This window comes from Fusarium graminearum, chromosome 2 (assembly GCF_000240135.3).
Source record: "Fusarium graminearum PH-1 chromosome 2, whole genome shotgun sequence".
Taxonomy (NCBI): domain Eukaryota; kingdom Fungi; phylum Ascomycota; class Sordariomycetes; order Hypocreales; family Nectriaceae; genus Fusarium; species Fusarium graminearum.
Genome location: NC_026475.1, coordinates 6,718,880 through 6,732,384, shown reverse-complemented (window position 1 = coordinate 6,732,384; position 13,505 = coordinate 6,718,880). Strand labels below are relative to the sequence as shown.

Sequence of the window (13,505 nt, the reverse complement as noted above, 5' to 3'; positions counted from 1 at the left end):
ACAAGGGTGCTTTGCTCGATTAGCTTTCAAGAATCTTATGACAGTAACATGTTGAGATAGCTCACTTAGGCTTTCGTTACTACAGATTATTTCGAGAAGAAGTGCATTTTACAACAAAAACTTATTAGGGGAGTGGTATATAGATAAATACAACGCTGACCCAACCGTTACGACGCATCAAAAGTAAACGCCAATCCATCCCTAGTTGAACCATTTTCAGCACAATTTCTTGATTATATCCCCTCAACACATGTACCCCGAACATTCATGGTAAGAAACGCAAAAAGAAAAGCACTCATCATGAGACAAATCATTGCAAGTCCTGAAATGAGCCTGGATCTTTTTGCCAAAACACCTTTCGCAGACGCGGTCTCCGGAACACCCGCTTCCAACGAAGCAAGTTTGCGTTGCAGTCCAGCCTCGTAGTCAAACTCCTTAGCCTTCTCCTCATATGTGTAAAGATCAGACACCACAGACTCATCAGTGAAACGGTCAGCCGGTCTTGCACATCGGTCCAGCACAAAAATGTCATCCTCCAAAAACTGCTTCACACCATCGTCCCACTGGGTCTTCTTGACAAACAAGTTGATCAACTCCGTGCACGCATCAATGGCATTTCTTGCTCCAATGGTTTCATTAAACGTCGTAACATCCCTGGGTGTCGGATCGACCTCGCCGTCTTTGTCATCGTAATGAGAATGTCGATCGCCGTCCTGGTCGTTGTACGTGTGGAAACAGACGATGGAACCCCAGTCGCCGTATGTGTCGGGTCGGAAGCGGATGTAGCCCGCTGTATCGCGGTCGATCATGTCGGCGGGGTTTTTGAGGCGCCTCTGTGTGTGGCCAAGTGCATATGAGTCAGAGATCATGTGCAGACACACGCCAAAGGCTCGTTTTTGGATCTCGGCTTTGTTGTATTTTGGTGTTGTGCCGAGGAGGAGATCGCGAAGAGTGTCGGATTTTGAGGGGACGGTTTCCTTGCCAAAGTATCCGTGGAGAACGTCGTTGAGGGCATCGTCCTCCGATACTCCTTGGTTGCCGCATGCAAGCTTATACATCACTTCCATCCAGGTGAGAATGTTCTTCCTCGTCTTCTCTGGCTTCTCGCCCAACTTGGATCCCATTCCATGGAAGAACTGAAGATTACCCATGTGCGATCGCTTCGTCATGCAGTTCTCCTCGCCAAACTTGAAAGCGTTCAACCACTCGATTCCCAGACTGAACATTCTGTTGTCTTGTGTGACGTCCTCAAATAGCAGACATGAAGGGTCATCGTTCCAAACCACACCGCGGAAGAACTCCCACTGCTTATCGTTGATGTTGTTGTAGACTGTGCCTCTCGGAAAGATCATGTCAGAGTTGATAAAGGCTGCGACAACAATGCTTTCGTGAACAGGGAACTTGATGTCCATCTTGGTGGGGAATGATACGCCGACGCCGATGTCGTAATTTGCTCGGACTTGGTCATCTTTTGTGATGGCCAAAGTGTTTCTCTTGTTGTTCATGCGAATGGTTACATTTGCTGGTCTTGTTAGGCATCGTCGATGAGATCAAAGAACAAACTCACCAGTCAAAGGACTTCCCCTTTCCTGAACATGGGTCACGTCAATCTGAAAGACGGGCGAACAATCCTTGACCGAGACATGGTTCTTTGAGAAGGGCAACGCAGGACACTCAAACTCGAGGGTAAAGTCAGTCCATCCTTGGCCGTATTCCGCTACATAGGTGACCCAAGCCTTGGATCCGCCCCAACCTGTGGTATATTAGTACGGCGATATAGTGACTGGATACAAGGACTTACTGGGTTGAGCAAGGTAAATGGTCTGCTCAGTTCCGGCCTCAATAAGGTTCAGCGGCTGACGTAATGGCCAGTTCCCACTGTCGAGGCCAGAGTCGTCAAGGAGGAGATCCTTGTCTGAGTCGTTTTTGATGCAAACATGACACGAGAAATCCATGTCAACGATATTCTAAGTATTTGTGAGAGAAAAGGTGGAATTTCGAGGTTTGAGTGGGATCAAACGCCATTTTGCAGTCGAAATCGAGAATCGTAAAGGGAATCTTTTGCCTAAAAAATGATGACGTCGTTTCTTTAGGCGACGCGCCTCGGTCTGCCTCAGCGGGTCATACAAGCACTATTGGCCAATTAGAGGGCAATTATACTGACACGCGAGAGTCACGAGCTAAAGATAAGGTTATTTGGTCTTAATCACTACCCTAAAGCAAGAGGTGAATAATTGCCAGAAATAATTACGGTCTATCCAGTAAGCTTTATTGTGATTTTATATGTTGAGTAGTATTTTATTGATACTGTACTTATTATTATGAGTTCGTTTTCAATATTGCATGACGTGGGAAACACCATAGCCGGAGAAGAAGCTCCTGTTGTGTTCAAGTTGAGATCAATCAGTTCAAAAGTGTAGCACAGAATGGTTAGGAAGACCACTCACAAGGATAAAGGAATTTAGCCGAAGTTCTCCCTTGTCGCATCTGCTTCCCTTTCGTTGCCAACTTGGCGGAAACACAGCAATCGCTCAACGCACGCAAATGCCCCGAGAGTCATCCAAGAACGCCGTAAGCTATGGAAACTTACCTGAGTCATAGCCGAAAGTATTCTGGCGCTTCCAAGATCGATTTCGCTGCGTGTCGTGGCCCAGCAACGCGACCGACCTCCTGCTGAAGCTGCGAACCCCTCACTTGACCAACTGACCATGCCACATGGGACTCTTGTGCGACAGTCCACGATTGACCCCATCCAGAAGCCCCGAGATACTTCTCCCCACCGTAACCGCAGAGTAAAGAATACAACGTCCCACTCCAGGACGTGCACGAGAAGATACCGCGTCTGATCCAATGAAGCTTCCCTATAGACAGCAGACAAGCGATAGGATTAAACCAAGACACCAGCGATGCACCCTTCTGTTCTCTCGACAAACGTCCGATACTACGAATCGATCTTGATGCTACAAAACGATCCCAATACTGCGTTACAATATTATGCGAAACCCCCCACCCCACGACTCAAGCCGTGATCGTTCCCCTCGAGTCGAAGCCCAAGCCATGACCGTGACTACTCATTGTTACTATGCCAGAGCCTATCCCACAATGGGTTCTCGAACAAGACGCTCAATTGCCTCGTGGTCTCCTGCAACCTACTGTGATCGCAAGCTCAAGCAACTGGTGACTGCTCATCAAGACGCTTCTGTCTTTGGTGCATTTCCGCCAATGGTTAGACGAGACAAAGGAAGCTTTAATAAAATACTGCGAACCTTGGCTGGCCAACCACGTTATGTACTTGTAGTTCCTTTCATGATTCTCAACCCAGCACGCAATCTGCACTGCTCAACAAACACGCCAAATTGATTCCCACGGCTCCATTGACTCGACACCGAGTTTAATAGCGGCGACCGACCCATTTCCAGTTCCAATTCGGCCATTGGAAAATAACAAAAAGTATGTGACTAGAGAGCTATAGCAAAAGGCAAAAAACATACAACACCGGGGATTCGCTGGTCGTCACCGACCCAACTACTAATCCAGCGCTTCGCAGCTTATCTATGGGAGAGCGGACGGGATCCCGAGTTCTCTGCGAGCTATGGTCGTATGTGCTTAGAAGGGATGCAAACGGGTACTATAATGCGACAGACATACAGCGCCATCTTTACATTGACACTGAACCACTTGCGTTGTGGTCAATCAGCGTTCCGCTTGCGGAATTGCGTTTGATGGCTGGACTGGACACATGCCTCGCGCTTTGTATAGCGGGTCACTATCGCTGCACTTTGATCTCCTTAAACTATGGGTATTCATGGCTATTTATGATACAATCGTATTTTATTGACGATCTGACCGATCTCTGTTTCATCCATAACCGTTCAAAAAACCATTTAAAACCAATCATCCAAAAATACCATCGTGGGCGGGCTTAAAGTCGACATGGGGCCTGTCAACGACCGATTCGGGAACTTTCAGTGGCGTGTCCACTGTAATTCCCTCCAGGATAGGCACTGTCATTCCCAACTAAGCACCTTGTTAGCGATTGACCACTAATTAATGCGCTAACAATATTTGACTTACAGCAAAGTATCTCAGCTTCGCAGCATGTAGCATCGTTGCTGTCTGGGACGTCACCTTGAATCTCAAAACACTCCAACCCAGCGCTGGCAAATCATGAACAATCACGAGTCCAGGATTGTGTAAATTGAGGACCTTCTCCGACACACCTGGTCTCTGCATTACGTCTTCCACAGTCTCTCCAGGGAATCTCTCGTTCGCACCAGAACCAAGAAGCCATGAGGGTTCACCGTGCTTGTAGAATGATATCGTTTCGTTGATACGATTCTCAATTATGAGATCCACCACCGAGCCTAGAGGCAGGTTACTGATGACAGGCTTTTCCAACGTTTCATTCGCAGCGTGAAAAAGAAGAGGCAACATTGAGCCGTGGAAGAGTTGCCATGGCTTGCCATTGAGAAAATACTCTGGTGCACGCTCAGTTTTTGATGACTGGGAGTCTGCTGTTAATCTGAAAGTCAAGTCGGCCTGTGCTGGTCGATGTTTGGTGACTGATAGTGGAGGATTTTCAGGATACGGAGGAACAAACTGTGCATCAGTTGTACTGCAGTCTGGATGCGTATTTCCGTCAGGAAAGAGACAGATTGCCTCTGGCTTGGTTGGCGGCAGTGTCATAGGCTCGCCATATTGAGGCGGGCGCTTTGCCTGCGATGGTGTTAGATCAGCCAAGTTGCGTTTCGCGGAAAAGGATATACCCGATATCTCAAGATGGCATAGCCATGAAGGTTCTGGAGTTCACTGGTTGAAGATATGCGGATGGCGTAATCATCTGGTTCAGCATCTAGATGTACCAACACTGTCACACGACTGGGATCTGGGATGTACACAACCTGATAGGCATCAGACGCATCATTCAGCTTAAATGGTAAGAAGACTCACATCTGACGATTCTGGAAAGACAAAGCCACCGTTGTTGGCCACTAAAGTCATCTTGTGGTGGTCGATAGAGACTTTGACAGAATGCTCGAAGCCCAAGTTGATGAGATTCAACATGAGATACTTCTGACCTTGAGTTTCAATGACCTGTGTTCATTTGTGAGCTCAAGAAAAAAGTAAGATGGGTTAGTCCAGGGCTACAAACCTCATAGTCCGCTTCGCTTGGTGTACAAGTCTCATCAGGCAACCCAGGAGGTTGGATGCATCCCTTCTGATCTAGTGCATGGCCATTGATGTAATCATATCCAGGTTGACGACAGTGCACACGACCCTTCCCTGCCGAGAAGTAGGATTAGCTTTGGCTGACCAACACGCGAAAAAATGCTGTTACCATTGACTAGAATCGAATCGTAGCAGTAATACTCTGACCCTTCAACTCTCATGCGGAGTAGCTTCCAGACTGTATCATGATGCTGATGATTCTGGATTATGACATGACGAATGGCGCGCTCAGCTTCGCGGATTTGGCGGATGTCTAAGCTGTCATTCGTGATGAGGTGATAAGGCCTGGGACGATCTGGAGAAGGTGCCACGTAGATAGCTCCAGCAATACCCTTGCGATAACAGTCAGTCAATGGTCGTGACAAGAACGACACTGGAAGTTGGAATGGAGGTCTAGCTTACATCGGCCGATGCTGTGGTAGTGTGGTCAATGAACCAGTTCAGCCCCCATGCACCTGATGTATCATAGGCGGTAGACCAGTTACTTCGCGGGAGGGTTGGGAACTGCAAAGAGTTAGGTGAGAATGTCCCATACGAAGGCGACGATAGTTGCTTACTTGAGAGAGACCTGCAGTTCCATCGTTCCAAGGTCCAAGAGTCCTACCCGAGTCTTGTCAGTTGAATCGATATGAATCCTTCATCAGATGTAATTACTGTTTGTGTCCAATACCAGACCTAGGATGGAGTGTTAGTGTGTATCCTCAAACTATCTTACTTCAACATACATATGGATTGACGATTGAGCATATATGTCACTCTTTGCACTCAAGTCGATAATATCCCCTTCCTCAGCATATAGCGTAGGGCAAGGGGACTGGCCGTTGCACGTGAACATGACTCGCCATCGACCACCATCTGACCCTATTAGTACCATTAACCTACAGTAAAGCTGGTTGGCTTACCTGGGTTCATCCAACGTACGCCTGTCTGTAGATGGTAACTCCTGACTAAAGCAGCAGGTCCGACACTTGCATCTTTCTCTTCAGTCCAGTGTGGAAGAACATGGTGCAAGTCTTTGTGCCAGAAAGCCAAGGCTAGAGAGAAAGTTGTAAGGAAGATAAAGAATAGCCAAGCATTTCGAGAAGTAGTGTGAAGCCGGTTCACAGTTGGTAGAAAAGCCTGCTTAGGATCCATTGTTGTGTGTTATTGGAGCCGAGGTTTGGTTATCAACGTAAACAACCGCTCGTTTATATAAAACTTCTCTAATTAGGCTCTTTTAAGACACCTAGTGAGCCTCATTCGCGGAATTAGTTCTGGTGACCTCACAGAGTAGCTATCACTATGCTTGTGTCTGGTGTCGCCCTCAAGCGTGCGGCCGTTGAAGAAGGTAGAATACGCCTTTAAGAGTAGCCACTACGACTATACTTGTCTTAGGTGACGCGAATCAATTACAAAGCATTGTCAACCTAACCAGAACTAAGGAACGAGTCGAGATTATCGGCCACATAGTCCCCTTAAGGAAGAGATCTGGTATATGGGGCCATAAATTAAACTTTCTACCCCTGCTCTGTCTGTGGTTCCACGCGAAGTTCCATAATGTCTTCAAACATCATTGGTTTAAGAACGACGAGTTGAAGATCGATAATGAAGCCTAATCAACCATACCGAATTCCTTGAGGATAAGCGTGCTTACGAAAGGTAAAGGTCGGGATCAAGTGGGAGAGCTAGTCTGCTGTCCAGGCCTTGTGTCCTGACTCATGTTTGTTTACCTGCCATCATCATTTACTTCTTTGCTGTACACAGCAACTTGACTCTCTATCAGCACCAGGAGACACGTCAGTTAACAACTTCCAATTTGAAGAATTACCTGGCTCATGATATCTATCAGTAAGCACGGGGTAGAAAAGGACTGACTAGACTAGTTCGTTTCATCTGTGGAGAACTCTGCGACTGAGTGATCCGCAACCTGTGATCAAACTGTACGGGGTAATGAGTGACGATCCAAGAGCCCCGGATTACCACGTCCCTATACGGCGTAGCAACTGGTTGAATACCGATAATGCCGAATAGCACAGTCCATTCCCTAGTCCTTGGGCTCGGTGATTGAGGCGAGGTTGCAACCCTGTCTCAAGCTATTCATAAGAGGCACCTTGACCGAGACCGAGTCAATATGGCTGCGGCACCATTGTATATAGCGACTGTACCCCTTCTTCATCGCATTTGCAAACCCCGCCGAGAACAAAGACAGTTCTATTATTGTCAAGTAAAATGACCACCATACGACTATGCACTACAAGTTTTGTACTCTCGCTTCTGTTGCTGGGTGATTTTGTTAGTGGATTACGACGTTACAACTTCACCATCACTAGCCAATGGAGTGCTGCCGACGGCCATGGACGACCCGTCTTTGCCATCAATGGCCAGACTCCTGGTCCCTTGATTACAGCCACCGAGGGAGAGGAAGTTGAGGTATTCTTGAACAACCAGCTCGCCACTGAGACTACTATGCATTGGTATGTTACTACCCAAGCAGATATGATTGTGGAAGTCAGAGACTCACATGGTGCTTAGGCATGGAATCTATCAAGTGGACAGACCTTGGAACGATGGTGTCCCTGGAGTAACACAGTACTCAATCCAACCACGCGATAACTACACATACCGGTTTACTGTGCAGCAGCAATACGGAAGCTACTTCTATCACGGACATTTCGGTCCTGCATTTGCTGACGGGCAACGCGGTCCCATCTGGATAGAACCCGCTGCTTGGCGGCCAAGACCATACAAGGCTATTTCATCATCACCGCAAGACCTCAAGGCAATGCAGCGTGCAGAAGTGAACCCTCGACATATTGTCATAAGCGACTGGAATGCTGAGCCGATGGATATACTTCTTATCATGTATCGAGACACGGGTATTGTCCCCTGGTGCAGTAACTCCATCGTCATGAATGGAAAAGGGAGGACGTATTGCCACTCTAAAGAACTAATTGAAGAGACAGGGGGATCTGGTAGAAACTCACTTGGATGCAAGGTCCAGCCCAAGCAAGGACTGTATGCCAATGCTCAAGTTTGTGAACCAACAAACGGAGAGCTTGAAGTTGTCGCCGCGGCGGATGGAGAAGAATGGATATGGATCAACTTTATCCATTCTGGAGCACACCATGAGTTACAAATCAGCGTTGATGAACATGAATTCTATGTAGTGGCAGCAGATGGAGAATTTGTCCATCCCCAAAAGGTGCATGCCGCTAACTGCAACCTTGGAGAACGTCTAAGGTACGTGTTTGCCCCTTGGTGAGACCACGATTAATTGACAAGATATGACTAGCATTCTAGTACACCTGAATAAGAGTCCAGGAGACTACGCAATCCGTTTGACGTCCCTTCGAACGGAACAGGTCATCCAGGGACTTGGTATTCTTCGTTATCCCTCTAAAACAAACAACAAAATCACGAAAGTTCCTACTTCGAAACCATGGGTACATCTAAACGGCACTCTGATATCAACATCTTCAACATCTATGGATGAGATGAAACTGGCTCCTTTCCCTGCGAGACCTCCACCGTGGACCTCTGACCAAACAGTAAAGCTCTTTATCAACATGACTGGACCTTCAGCTTGGTCTTTGGGTCTGGGTTCTCATCAAGCATTCCGTCAACAATTGCCGCCTGTTCTATGGGAAGAAAACTCCAGAGGTGGTACGACACTGGGTGTCCAGAACGTACTCAGGAATGGATCTGTTGTTGACATCATCTTCGAAAATGGAGCCAATGTTACGAGTCAGCACCCCTTCCACAAGCATAATCACAAGGCGTGGATTATCGGAACTGGACATGGTGGATTTCCTTGGGAGACAGTTCAAGAAGCCATTGATGCAGGTGCTGCGGACTACTTCAACTTCAATGACCCTCCCATTCGTGATGGATGCCGGCTTGGGAATGCCACCGGAGACTGGACTGTCATTCGCTATGAAATCACGTTTCCTGCTGCGAGCATGTTGCATTGCCACATGATTCATCATTTTGGGGTAAGATACTACTAAGCTCTGTTGTATACAATGCTAACAGTTGTAATGTTGCAGGCTGGACAACAGATAGTTCTTCTTGAAGGAGTCGAAGCTATGGCTCAGGTACCAAACGAGGTAAAACAAAAGGTTCACGCAGACTTTGTGCCAAACCTTCGTTATGGTCCTTTGGATTGATTTGCAGTGGGGAAGTAGGTAGATAGATGGTAAGAGATACTGAGGAACAGACGCCGACAAACACCACAGCATACTTCATGTGTACACAAAGCCCAGGTATTGAGCGTGAAATATCCTTTAGTAACAAACCATCGCCGTCAATCTTTTTATATCACCGACTTGGCTTCAAAGACATGCTCCTTCCACAGGCATGTCCGGTACCCCAGCTCTCTGCATACCACACCACCATACCCTCGCTCTAAACTCAACACCTACCATGCCCACCAGCCTCTCTGCAGGATATCCATAGTCAACACCATCATCAGCCTGCAAATTCTTCAAAAACTGACCAACAAAACTCCCTAGCAATGGTCCTGCAAAGACTTTCGTGAGTAATAATCTTTCGTTGCTCATCGTCCTCTGGCCACCGTATGTTTCCGTCATGATAAGATACCGTATAGCATTTCCAAGAGGGAAAAAGGCAGCCACAGAGCTGTAGTCCCCAGCTGGTGGCTGGAATAGCAGATGAATTGCGTGTGCGATGCGGTAGGCGTAAGTTGTGGCGATTCTCTGGCTTGGACAGTCCATAAGGTCGCGTTTTGTACTGGTCTTTGTTTCTTCAAGTTCACAGAAGCCCAGTGTTGAGTAAACCATTAGACAAGTCATCCAATAATAACAACTCAAGTAAATAACAGCTAGATCGTCGTCATTGTTGGGACGAGGTAGAACTTTCCCCACGACAGTGTAGTCGTAAGTATTGAGAATATCGCCTATTTCTACCTCCCAAGCTAAGAGGCCAAACTCACACTCACGGCATGCATTGTTGAGCCTATCGGCCAGCTCCTCTGATTTCATCGAATGAGAAGCTTGCCGAAGAAAATCCAAGTCTTCCAGAAGACCTGGGATCTCTACCAAGATGTCAATGAGCTTGTTGAGTGGCGAGTTAGTCACTGAGCGCCAAAGCGGTGTTCGCTTCCACTGATGTTGACTGAAAGGTGATCTTGTTCTTCTAGAAATACAGGCATTGATCTATGGCGTTTAGTGTATGGTATCTAAGCCTTTCATGGTTAAACTTACCAGAGTAAGACATCCATCAGCCAACAGCTGGCGACCCATAGAAGACCAGGTATCATCGGGGCCACGACTTAAGATGAGTGCTGTTTCGCCATCGATGTGTTTTTTGAAGCCTTGAGCTGTCGGTCTTCTCGGGTCGTCAATGAAAACTGTGCCAAATAATTGCTGACGTTCTGTTAGTACGGCAACTGCTAGAAGGATCGGGCGGCATACTTCGTAAACTCGCATTAGCTGAATGGCTGCGAGCATGCCGTCCTTGTCTTGTCTGAACGCATTTAAAGAAATGGCCATTTGCTGCAACGCTAAACCGTATGCCTGTTGACTCATTCGTGTAAGTTGCATATCGTTGCTGTTTGCCCCAAGAGTAGCCGTGCTCAGTGCCATCGCAACATATTGAAGAGCGGGCTCTACCCGGCTTAAATCCTCGTAGAGTCGCATTCGCTGAAAGCTCGTTGTACCTGAAGCCTTGAGTGAGAAACCATTCCCTCCTGAGAGATAATCCACCCAGAAAAGTCCAGTGAACTTTTGTGTTCTGGCTGTTCTGACGAGTGAGTCATGCAACGTTATTACAGACGCACGGGGTGGCTTTGAGATGGGTTTTATGTCGAGGCTGTCACTTTGTGACGACTTGGTATAAGATGTTTGTGCTGACCCTTTGCTGTTGAGCCAGATAGACTGCTTATCGTAGCCCCCGCATGGGATGTTTAGAGCGATGCATTGTCCGCAAAAGGGCATTTTCTTATCACACTAGGAGACTCAATACCTGGTCTGGAGGATCCTATGAAGAGAGACGAGATATGGGAGCTGACTTACTCCTTTCTTGCGTTTTCGACATGTGATACATCCCTTGGATCTACCAGGAACACCCACCATGTTTTGGGCTTTAGCTCAACCTTGAGATAGCTGTGAATTTACAATGTGTTGTGTACTATAGACTCAGTCTAGCACTGTACTTGTGTGAATACTGAGTCGGCGTCTAGACTTAGGCTGCTGGGTCACAATCTAAGGTAACGAACCAATCGAGTTTCCAAACAAACGTAGCAGCATGTAGACCCAGTGCTGGCATTTGCGTGTTTAAATGACGGCATTGACTTCTTGTGCTGGCGCAGATTGACTCTCGATGCAGTTTAGCGTCTGAATCCTTCGCACACGTTAAATCGCATTCGCCTTTGTCTGTAAGCGAACAACCTTTTTTAGTGGTATCGACATGTCATCGTAGCCAATCAACATGCACCGAGGAACGGACATCGCTTTCCTGAGACCCTTGAGACACGGGCATACGTTGAGGCTTTGCAGGCGATATTGCAGATCCTGGTTTCTGTCACCAACATAGCCTAGACATATTTCATTCCACGCGTAACTAAAATGTGTATATATATATCGTACTCCATCAGTGTAAATAATCATGCTCATCACTCTACTATCACATTCATCGCTTGACTTCGTTACAGTCCTATCTTGATTACCTACTTACCACATCATAAGCCACCAACACTATGGCAGTCCCAACACGTCCCCCAACAAACGCTTTCGTTGCCAAGGTCCGCAAGGTTTACAATCCCATCGGCTTCTCCAAAGGCTACAACTTCGTCCTATGGTTCATTTTTGCTGGCGCCATGCTCGGCTTCTCTCTCGCACGTATGATGTTCCTCGACTACACAGGTGTCTACTGCAATCCCAACAATCAAGGTGGCGGAGCAGGTCCTGGCGAATGTTTCTCTTACAAGAGTAAAGCTGTTTACCAAATCGGAATAAAGCTTCATCTCTACACCATCATTCCTGCCAGTTTACTTGTTGTCTTCCAGTTCGTACCATTTATCAGGTACAAGGCTCTCATTGTGCACCGCATGAACGGGTACATCGTTATAATTCTTGCTGTCATCGGGACCGCGGGGGCCATCATGATTGCGCCTGTTGCCTTTGGTGGCTCGCTCATGATCAGAGGCTGGGTAGGAACTGTGGCGATAATGTTTGTTGGTTCCCTGGCCCTGGCGATATGGAACATCAAGACGTTGCAACTCGAACAACATCGAGCTTGGATGCTTCGAGCCTGGTTTTACGTGAGTACTCAAGACATATTTCTTGTCTTACCAGTCGCTAACATTAATAGGCTGGTTCAATCATTACTATCCGCTTGATCATGATCCTTTCCGCTTTGATCATGTCCAAGAATCCAAGTTTCAGACAGCCTATGCAGTGCGACAAAGTTGCGACTTTCTACGACGATACAGAGTCTTTGGTAGCCAAATACCCTACGTGTCAGGACTTAGATGCCTGGGTAGCAGTACAAGGCGATATGGGTGGTGAAAGTGCCGAAAACATCTCTGCGGCGCTTTCGTTGGGCTTCTCGCTCGCCGTCTGGATGGCGCTAGCTATTCACGCTATTGGAGTTGAAGTATATGTAAGTTATCATATTATCCTCCCACCCTCTATTACTTGCTAACAAGATCGTAGCTTCAGTTGACACCCGCAGAAACGGAGCGTCTGCGTAAGGTCTCATATCAACGTCAGCTTGAGAGAGGATTCAAGAACCCCGGAAGCAGTGGTCTTACAACTGACCGGCTCGGCGATGCTGAGAAGTGGTCTCCAGGAATCGATGCCGTTGCTTGCCCGGCAGCGAAGCGACTCAACAGCGATTCCTCAGTACCTACTGTTTGAAGTTGTGACCCATGTGGCACTATGGAAGAGATGTAGACTTTCTAAACGTTTTATGTTATGCTCATATTCAGATATTGTTATACCACTGTGGAGTTACTGTCATGGTCATTGCACCTTATTATATATTGATACCATCACGGACAATTATGCTCAGAAACTGATGAGATGCGTTGGCTGTGTGATGTTTTTGTGCGCTTCCCATATCTGGCTAACTTGGTTGGGTGAAATATACAAATGCTATCGCAGCAGGGCAGGTCTAACAACGGGATTACAGTATCACTCAGCAGGATGGCCCTTCGCCATAGGCAAGACATGCTTTGGTAGAAAGATATATTGAAAGCACACTAACGTATCGGAAACGCAATCATTCAACATGTCTATGAAATACTTTTCGGTCATAACTCAACAAAAGAACGATAT

General features: G+C 47.1%; 5 protein-coding genes and 1 non-coding gene across 6 annotated transcripts; 2 read left to right on the top strand and 4 right to left on the bottom strand.

Annotated features, from left to right (window-relative positions):
* Positions 1-152: 152 nt before the first annotated feature.
* Positions 153-1,955, bottom strand: FGSG_03505 (uncharacterized protein; the record flags this gene model as incomplete). The annotated part of the gene is made up of 3 exons (XM_011323903.1): positions 153-1,522; positions 1,568-1,753; positions 1,802-1,955. The coding sequence occupies 3 exons, from the start codon at positions 1,953-1,955 to the stop codon at positions 234-236; spliced, it is 1,629 nt and encodes a 542-aa protein (XP_011322205.1). The 3' UTR covers positions 153-233.
* A 1,529-nt stretch (positions 1,956-3,484) lies between these two features.
* On the bottom strand, positions 3,485-3,600 carry FGSG_20024. Its single transcript, XR_893019.1, has one exon. It is a non-coding gene; the product is annotated as a 5S ribosomal RNA (ribosomal RNA).
* A 294-nt stretch (positions 3,601-3,894) lies between these two features.
* On the bottom strand, positions 3,895-6,064 carry FGSG_03506 (uncharacterized protein; the record flags this gene model as incomplete). The annotated part of the gene is made up of 9 exons (XM_011323902.1): positions 3,895-4,017; positions 4,075-4,157; positions 4,221-4,599; positions 4,767-4,901; positions 4,951-5,094; positions 5,153-5,278; positions 5,632-5,733; positions 5,787-5,829; positions 5,955-6,064. The coding sequence occupies 9 exons, from the start codon at positions 6,062-6,064 to the stop codon at positions 3,895-3,897; spliced, it is 1,245 nt and encodes a 414-aa protein (XP_011322204.1).
* A 1,373-nt stretch (positions 6,065-7,437) lies between these two features.
* Positions 7,438-9,374, top strand: FGSG_03507 (uncharacterized protein; the record flags this gene model as incomplete). The annotated part of the gene is made up of 4 exons (XM_011323901.1): positions 7,438-7,682; positions 7,741-8,448; positions 8,501-9,200; positions 9,255-9,374. 4 exons carry the CDS (start codon positions 7,438-7,440, stop codon positions 9,372-9,374), a joined length of 1,773 nt encoding a protein of 590 aa, XP_011322203.1.
* A 165-nt stretch (positions 9,375-9,539) lies between these two features.
* Positions 9,540-11,300, bottom strand: FGSG_03508 (uncharacterized protein; the record flags this gene model as incomplete). Its single annotated transcript, XM_011323900.1, has 4 exons — positions 9,540-10,382; positions 10,431-10,963; positions 11,006-11,174; positions 11,241-11,300. 4 exons carry the CDS (start codon positions 11,298-11,300, stop codon positions 9,540-9,542), a joined length of 1,605 nt encoding a protein of 534 aa, XP_011322202.1.
* A 623-nt stretch (positions 11,301-11,923) lies between these two features.
* FGSG_03509 (uncharacterized protein) lies at positions 11,924-13,085 on the top strand (the record flags this gene model as incomplete). Its single annotated transcript, XM_011323899.1, has 3 exons — positions 11,924-12,487; positions 12,538-12,828; positions 12,882-13,085. 3 exons carry the CDS (start codon positions 11,924-11,926, stop codon positions 13,083-13,085), a joined length of 1,059 nt encoding a protein of 352 aa, XP_011322201.1.
* Between the last annotated feature and the right edge of the window lie 420 nt (positions 13,086-13,505).